The 9,371-nt window shown below is 42.1% G+C and overlaps 1 protein-coding gene across 1 annotated transcript; it reads right to left on the reverse strand.

The window, feature by feature from the left end:
* Positions 1–8,363: 8,363 nt before the first annotated feature.
* On the reverse strand, positions 8,364–9,157 carry LOC116357434 (transmembrane protein 235-like). Its single transcript, XM_031804593.1, has 3 exons — positions 8,980–9,157; positions 8,716–8,781; positions 8,364–8,542 (listed from the first exon to the last, which is right to left on the reverse strand). Exons 1-3 carry the CDS (start codon positions 9,155–9,157, stop codon positions 8,364–8,366), a joined length of 423 nt encoding a protein of 140 aa, XP_031660453.1.
* Between the last annotated feature and the right edge of the window lie 214 nt (positions 9,158–9,371).

Genomic DNA, 9,371 nt, shown 5'->3' on the forward strand with positions numbered 1-9,371 from the left:
TATTGGTGTTCTCTGGCAAATGCCAAATGTCCTGCACGGTGTTGGGCTGTAAGCACAATCCCCACCTATGGACGTCGGGCCCTCATACCACCCTCATGGAGTCTGTTTCTGACCGTTTGAGCAGACACATGCACATTTATGGCCTGCTGGAGGTAATTTTGCAGGGCTCTGGCAGTGCTCCTCCTGCTCCTCCTTGCACAAAGGCGGAGGTAGCGGTCCTTCTGCTGGGTTGTTTCCCTCCTACGGCCTCCTCCACGTCTCCTGATGTACTGGCCAGTCTCCCGGTAGCGCCTCCATGCTCTGGACACTACGCCGACAGACACAGCAAACCTTCTTGCCACAGCTTGCATTGATGTGCCATCCTGGATGAGCTGCACTACCTAAGCCACTTGTATGTGTTGTAGACTCCGTCTCATGCTACCACTAGAGTGAAAGCACCGCCAGCATTCAAAAGTGACCAAAACATCAGCCAGTAAGCATAGGAACTGAGAAGTGGTCTGCGGTCACCACCTGCAGAACCACTCCTTTATTGGGGGTGTCTTGCTAATTGCCTATAATTTCCACCTGTTGTCTATTCCATTTGCACAACAGCATGTGAAATGTATTGTCAATCAGTGTTGCTTCCTAAGTGGACAGTTTGATTTCACAGAAGTGTGATTGACTTGGAGTTACATTGTGCTGTTTATATGTTCCCTTTATTTTTTTGAGCAGTGTATATTTTACTATATCTAGACAAAGTAGCTCTATGGCTCCCAAACACTGAATGTATCTATGATATGCAATGCTTCATCTCAAGCTATAAAAAGGTATCTAACCAAATCAGCCCTACTGCCTCTCAAGACGCCGATGGTGGACTCCATCTCTACTTAAGTAATACCAATTGTTTCCCAATTTAAATAATTGGGAGTAGATATAGTTCCTTCCTTAGATTAAACCCTTGCCAGAAACTTTAACAGAACGCTCAAATAAATTCAATCCGACCTCAGTAAATGAAATAATATTTCAGTTGTTTTAACTGGCAGAATATCTATTATCAAAATGAATATATTGACATGGCTGAATTTCTGTAGTTCAATGATACCCATTGACCTGGAAGAGGTGGTCTACACTGAGATATCCCTTAATGTAAACTAGAGAAGATTAGTTCTGCAAAATGGCAACCATCTCACTCTCTTCCATTTAACCAGTGGGAGGGGGGTGTTGGCGGGTGTATGGTTACTAACGGGAGGAATGCGTTGGGGTTGTCCTTGTATGCATTTCTTTGATAGTTTTTCTTTTACACCTGTAATCCCTCCCCCCCTGCTGTCTAAGGGGTGTACTTGTACATCAATCTGACTCAAGCTACAGAAAAAAAACAGATAGAGTCCTACCCTATGAGCTGTTCTGGCTCGGGCAAGCCAATGCTCGTCCAAGGCTACTTACTGCTGCAGAAGCACTTTGGGTCAGTCTGACCCGGAGTCCCTCTTCCTGAGGGGATTGAAAGGACCTTTGTGTTGTGAGGCTTTAGGGCCCCCTTAGCCATAAAGCTCACTGATGGTGGTGTGTATTTAACATTTTTATTAAGCCCATGGAATTTGTTAAATTGAGCATTTGGCAGATGATACAAGACCCTCACATAAACACAAAGAGACAAGTTTTCCAGTAAATTGGAGACGTTTACAAGAAAACATGCTTGATGGAGGAATTGAAGAAGATAAAATCAAAGATAAGAATGACCGGGAGAAGACAAAAGAAGGATGGAGAGAAGGCACAAACACAATAGCGCCACACGTAGAGTGACCACAACAGAGCGAGGAAGACACAAGGCACACAGACCAAATTCACAAGGAGTCAGTAGAAAGCCCAAAATATAAAACGCAACATGGAAAGTGTTGGTCTCATGTTTCATGAGCTGAAATAAAAGATCCAAGAAATTTTTCATATGCACAAAAAGCATATTTGTTTACATACCTGTCAGTGAGCACTTCTCCTTTGCCAAGATAATCCATCCACCTGACAGGTGGCACATCAAGAAGCGGATTAAACATCATGATCATTACACAGGTGCACCTTGTGCCAGGGACAATAAAAGGCCACTAAAATGTGAAGTTGTCACACAACATAAAGCCACAGATGTGAAGTTTGAGGCAGGCATGTTCATTTCTCTACTATAAGCTACCTCCAACTTCGTTTTAGTGAATTTAGCAGTACGCCCAACCGGCCTCAAAACCGCAGACCACATGTATGGCGTCGTGCAGGCGAGCGGTTTTCTGATGTCAACATTGTGAACAGAGTGCCCCATGGTGGCAGTGGGTTTATGGTATGGGCAGGCATAAGCTACGGACAATGGACACAACTGCATTTTATTGATGGCAGTTTGAATGCACAGAGATACCGTGAAGAGATCCTGAGGTCCATTGTCGTGCTATTCATCCCCACCATTACCTCATGTTTCAGCATAATAATGCACAGCCCCAAGTCGCAAGGATCTTTATACAATTCCCGAAAGCTGAAAATGTCCCAGTTCTTCCATGGCCTGCATTCTCACCAGACATGTCACCCATTGAGCATTTTTGGGATGCTCTGGATCGACAGAGTGTTCCAGTTCTCGCCAATATCCAGCAACTTCGCACAGCCAATGAAGAGGAGTGGGACAACATTCAACAATCCATAGCCGGATCACCTCTATATCATCATTCATTGAATCAGATGGCTCATTCATCACAAAATCCACTGATATTGCCAACTCCTTTAATATTTTTTTCATTGGCAAGATTAGCAAACTTAGGCATGACATGCCAGCAACAAATGCTGACACTACACATCCAAGTATATCTGACCAAATTATGAAACACAAGCATTGTAATTTTGAATTCCGTAAAGTAAAATATTGTTTATCAACAATGACAAGCCACCGGGGTCTGACAACTTGGATGGAATATTACTGAGGATAATAGCAGATGAAATTGCCACTCATATTTGCCATATATTAAATGTAAGCCTACTAGAAAGTGTGTGCCCTCCTACCTGGAGGGAACACAAGATATTCCCCTACGCTTATAGGGAAGGCCATTCAACAAGCACAGCACTTACACAAATGACTGACGACTGGCTGAGAGAAAATAATGGGGGGAGCTGTTTTGTTAGATTCAGTGAGGCTTTTGACATTATCAATCAAAGTCTGTTGCTGTAAAATCTTATGCGTTATGGCTTTACACCCAATGCTGTATGGCGGATAAAGAGTTGCCTGTCTAACAGAATAGAAGATGTTCTTTAATGGAAGCCTCCCCAACAAAACCCAGGTAGAATCAGGAATTCCCCAGGGCAGCAGTCTAGGCCACTTTTTTCAACTTTACTAACATGCTTTCAGCAAAGCAGCAGGGTAGCCTAGTGGTTAGAGCGTTGGACTAGTAACCGAAAGGTTGCAAATTCAAATCCCCAAGCTGACAAGGTACAAATCTGTCGTTCTGCCCCTGAACAGGCCATCATTGAAAATAAGAATTTGTTCTTAACTGACTTTAAAAGGTTTAAAAGGTTTTTAAAAAAAGGTTTTAAAGTGTGTGCTAATGATGCAACATTATACACGTCAGCTACCACAGCGAATGAAATGACTGCAACACTTAAAAAAGAGCTGCAGTTTCAGAATGGGTGAAACTACAGTCCTAAATATTTCTAAAACTAAAATCATTGTATTTGGGACATAATTCACTAAACCTCAACTAAATATTGTAATGTATAATGTGGAAAGACCAAACTGCTTGGAGTAACCCTGGATTGTAACCTACTATGGTCAAAACAAATTTATACAACAGTAGCTAGGATGGGGAGAAGTCGGTCTATAATAAAGCACATTCTAAACAGCACTATCCACAAGGCAGGTCCTACAGGCCCTAGTTTTCTTGCACCTGGACTACTGTTCAGTCGTGTGTTCAGGTGCCACAAAGAGGGACTTGCAATTGTCTCAGAATAGGGCAGCACGGCTAACAATAATATGAATGTCAATCTCGCCTGGCTCAAAGTGGAGGAGAGATTGACTTCATCACTACTTGCATTTGTGAGAGGTATTGACATGTTGAGTGCACCGAGCTGTCTGTCTGAACTACTGGCACAACTGGGACACCCATGCATACACCACAAGACATGCCACCAGAGGTCTCTTCACAGTCCCCAAGTCCAGAACAGACTATGGGAGGCGCACAGTACTACATGGAATTCTATTCCACACCAAGTAACTCATTGCTAGCAGTAAAATTAGATTTACAAAACAGATACACCTTATATATACACATTTAAAATGTTGTATATAATATGTTATGACTGTATTGTAATGTTTTTCAAATGTATTACTGCCTTAATTTCACTGGACCCCAGGAAGAGTAGCTTCTGCCAAGGCAGCAGCTAATGGGGATCCATAATAAATACAAATAGGAAGGAGGTGTCATACTGCATGAGGCAAATGGTGGTCACACCAGATACTGACCAGTTTTCTGATCCACACCCCTACTTAAAAAAAAGGTATATGACCAATAGATGCATATCAGTATTCCCAGTCAAGTGAAATCCATAGATTAGTGTCTAATGAAGGTATTTCAAACGAGTGATTTCCTTATGTGAACTGTAATCAGTTGAAATTGTTGCATGCTGCGTTTATATTTTTTGTTCAGTGTAATTCCAGCCTTGATTCCATTTCACACATTGCCATGTGCTGTTGATTAGGTCTGAAGGCATTTAGGGTCTTGTTCCTTAACTCAGTTCTCCTGCATCACAAGGCTTTCTTTATCAGGGTTATTCTAGGCCTAACTGGCAGTGTCACGGGGAGAGAAAGGGCACCAGTAGAGTTAGAATTAGTATAATCTAGAATGTTCCTTCCACTCATTCAAATTGTGTGGGGACGCCCATCGGTCAAGAGCGGAGTGTTGGCTGAAGCTGCTGCATTGGTCACTCTTGATTAAGTAAAACAGTAAACAACGCTCTACCCTCAAGTTCATAATCTATTAGGCCCCTTTTCTGACCAGAGTTAAGCGCTCGTAAAACTAACGTAATTCCCATTTTAGGCACTTCTCTCGCTATGTGTATTCTGACCTTGAATCTAAGCAGGAGAACAGCATGAGTATTCTGACCTTGAACCTAAGCAGGATAGCAGCATGCTATTCACCCGCTATTTGTTCGGTGTGGAGATCTAAGAAATGAAGTTGTAACGGAGGTGTGTCTACAGATAAACCTTAGTCTGACCTTGGTTTAGTCGCTTCATTATTCCACTTTTACGCGCGAGGACTCCATGAATAAGGTCGAGCGAACCTGCCCGTTCCAAGTGGAAAAAGCATATACTTTATTTTTTGCTTGGAGACGAATGTGAAACCAGCTATACGGAAGCAAACTGAAAATCAACATGGCTACAAATAGCTGTGCCGTTGTTACGAATTTTAAATGTGTGCCCGCATAATTTGCGTGGATGAAATTTGGACACCCAAACTATAGGCTTCTGTAGGGCCGAACCTGCCGAGTTAATGCATGCTCATTAGAATGTCTTAATTATAGCCTATGCCCGGGCTTTTCTCAGGTTTTATTTTACAATGTGTGTAATGTTAAATATCAGCACTATCGGGGAGCCACCGTCAGTAATACCCACATACATTTATAACTCACTTCAGGGTTAGTTTTCTTCCACTTGTAGCTTATATTTTGCATCATTCCATTCCGTTTCCCTTTCATTCCTCTGACACGTTCGTGTAATTGTTCCTGATGGTCGCTAGCATTTGTGGCTCATATTAGGCTAACGTTGTGCAATAATTTGGATCACGTAGCCTTTTTGAATCATTGAGTAAATCAGACCACACGTAGCAGGTTAAGCCTGGAACCTTGCGCACGGTTCACGACGAGTGGACCGTTATGTTTCTTGATTAGTGAGAATTAGGGTAAATTCATAGGACTATTGTTCAAACCCTATTCTACACTTTTTTCCACCTTTGAATATTTTATGGATTATACTTGAATATGACAACTTTCAGGATTAATCAAACCACTTTTTTATTCATTAAGATATGTAGTGCGTAAAGGCTCTCTAAACCGGTTTATGATTCATAGATACTTTCCTAACCCTAAAATATACCGTATTAATCGACAAGATCAGAGTATTTTTTATATCTACCAGTTGGTGCTGAAACGGAGACGCATAGATGGCATTCTTTCATTGATCCCTATTTTCTGAACCCATTCTCTCGATGTATTCTAGTCTTTCGATAAAATTATAATTAAAAGGTATAGAATATTTAAAGGGATGGCTTAAGATACATGTACTGAAAAGTTGTTTTACATGTATTCAGCGCGCGCAAGGGAACCACGCCTGCAAATCCCGTTATGCACCTTCACAAGGTAAATCTGAATACCAACTACTGAGAAGTGCGTCGGAAAGGCGTGTGCAATAGTCATTTCCTAAGTCAGAATCGGGCCCCTAAAGAATAAGGTGCTAAATTCTGGTAATGTTGTCCAACGATGAAAAGGAAAACACTTTCCAGTGTGCTGTCCAATTAATTGATATTCCTCTCAGAGGACATACAGTACTGTGTACTTGCACTTTCCATAGAGAAGGTCTTTATAACTCTAGCGCCAAGTGACTCTCTATAACGATAATAAAGGATATACTGTACGGTTGAGAAGGTAATCCTCATAACTTGATTGGTAATCAACAGGCTAGGCAGGGGTGCCATCAAGCCATCTGTGGTCTGTTCCTTCCCAGTGATATGGCCTTGTAAGGGGGGGGGGGGTGGGTGTACAGTGTAAGTCTATCATCATCCATCGCTCTCAACCTAGTTCTCTCTCTACAAACCTTTATTTTTACAATCTCTCCATACCCTAATTTCTCTTGTTTAAATCCCAAACACTAATCTCTTCATCTCCATCCAATTTAAAGCCCATAACCTCCACCTCTTTCTCCTCCTCTATAGCTGGCTGAAGTCATTCCCATCCATATCTTGCTCTCCAGTACCTTCCCTCTTCTATTCTCTCCACCCCCCTCACTATTACACAAATGACTTATTTCAGTGGATATAACCAAATCATTGCTCTCCTCAGCAGCCCCCTTTCATCAAAATGAAATTAGGAAGTGAAAGTGTTTGAAAGCAGAGGGATATTGCAGTGTTGGCCATCCCCAAAGATCAGTAACAGATATACTAATACCGGTAATCCATCTACTATCTGGGAGGCAAACAAACTAACATTTCCACTAAGTACAGGAGAGAGATGTAGGGCTGAATAGACTTTGTTTTCTTTTTTTCCTACTGTATTATTGACTGTATGCTTTGTTCATTCCATGTGTAACTCTGTGTTGTTGTATGTGTCGAACTGCTATGCTTTATCTTGGCCAGGTCGCAGTTGCAATTGAGAACTTGTTCTCAACTAGCTTACCTGGATAAATACAGGTGAAATAAATAAATAACATTTAAAAAAAGATGGACTGGTGGGCAGTGGAGAGAACATCCATCTTAAAATATTCTTCCTTCCTCCGTGGTCAAATCAAACCCATTATTATCAGTCTAGCTCCAACCACATGGAGATAGTTTAGTGTGTGTGGAGACTGACATTGTGGTAAATAACATTGCCGACAATAACAAGACCTTTCCAAGTCATTTTGTGATGCAGAGCCAGATGGTGTGAGACCTTCTGTATCTGTGCTCCAATTAACCACACCACCACCCTCTCACTTCAACTGTGAAACTACATGGGTGAATCTCAATTATCAAAAATTACCCTGATGCCTCCAATTGTCCTCCTTTGTACGATTGATATGCACACAACTCTAAGTGAATGGGCAGTCTTTCCCAACTCCAGTCCTCGAGCACACCCAACAGCACATAGTTCTGTTGTAGCCTGAGACAAACTCACCTAATCAACTCATTGAGGGCTTGATGATTAGTTGACTAGTTGAATCAGGTGTGCTTGTCCAAAGCTTCATCAAAAATGTGTACTGTTGGTGTTACTTGGTACTGGAGTTGGGAAACATTGCTCTAAAGCAGAGGTTGGCAAATCCAGTCCTCGAGGGCCTGATTGGTATCACTTCTTCTCAATCCCTAGCAAACACAACTGATTAATCAAATTGCGTTCTAAACTGAAGATCATGATTAGCTGATTATTGGAGTCAGGTGTGTTAGCTGGGGCAAAACTGACACCAATCAGGCCCTCAAGGAATTGCCCACCCCTGTTCTAAAGACTTTATGGATGGGAGTATGTTGCATAGGAGTGCATTTGGACATGTAGGTGTCAGGTAACCTTTCCTTTGTCCCAGATCTCCTTGTGCTATCATGTCAACTTCGTGTCATGCCAAACATGACAATGAGTAACAAGGCGTTGGCATGGTAGCACAAACAGAGTAGCACTAAGACTAGGAGTTAGGGCCCTAAGGATGAGCGATGATGGATGACACACTTACTGCAGAGGATGAGATAGGAGGCGGTGCCAGTGAGGAGGGTGGGGCTCCGGGCCAGGGAACTGATCAATCCACAGATGCCTCCGAACACCAGCAGGACCAGGCTTAGAGGCAATAGGACCACAATCGCACTGTGCATGTCTGGGGAAACACAGACACACAATATTCCAACCATAGGAGCACTTCTATCACCAACACTTGAGGCACAGATTGTGGCTTCATCAATAAGAGAATCTATTCAAAATAGCAATAGCTGTACATGTTTTATTCTATAATGTCTTGTTTAATAAGGTGATCATGGACAGGTAACTCACTCAACATGTGCATCTCAGGTTCAGAGTAGTTGGGGGAGTTAAATGTGTAAGAATACACCTTCTGACCTGAAAAGATGGATAAACACATTCAGAGGACCAAATGGATTATCCACGGATTTTATTCAGTTTTCATTGTGACAATAAAACAGTGTCTTGCTACAGGAAAAATGACAACAAATAATCCTAACTGATACTATAAAAGGCATCCATCTAAGAAAGACATTGGTTTCAAATTACTTCATCCAAATGCATAGGAATGCATACCTTCATAAGTTATCCACAATCCGGAATGGGAATCCGAAACGTCTGTATCGGTCCGGTTGGTTCTGTTCACCTCAATAATGTACCAGTAGTCGCTCCCGATCGCCGTAGCCAGGAACGCGAAACTGAGGATACCGAAGATGCCAGCGGTGATCACCAGAGAACTAAAGGACAGCTTCATCTCGCCTGATTGATGTAAAGTACAGTATTTGCTCAGAGAAAAAAAAACGTGTGCATCGAGTCAACCCCCAACCGGTATAGGGACTGGTAACATGCCCTATTTGTAGGCACTGTTTCTGTGGTTGACTAGAAGGGTTAAAGCCAGTAAAAGGCGAAAGTACTATAGAGTATAGTGAAATTAAGTAAATTATCACAACTAATCAAAATCATCTCAA

This window comes from Oncorhynchus kisutch, linkage group LG25 (assembly GCF_002021735.2).
Source record: "Oncorhynchus kisutch isolate 150728-3 linkage group LG25, Okis_V2, whole genome shotgun sequence".
NCBI classification, from domain to species: domain Eukaryota; kingdom Metazoa; phylum Chordata; class Actinopteri; order Salmoniformes; family Salmonidae; genus Oncorhynchus; species Oncorhynchus kisutch.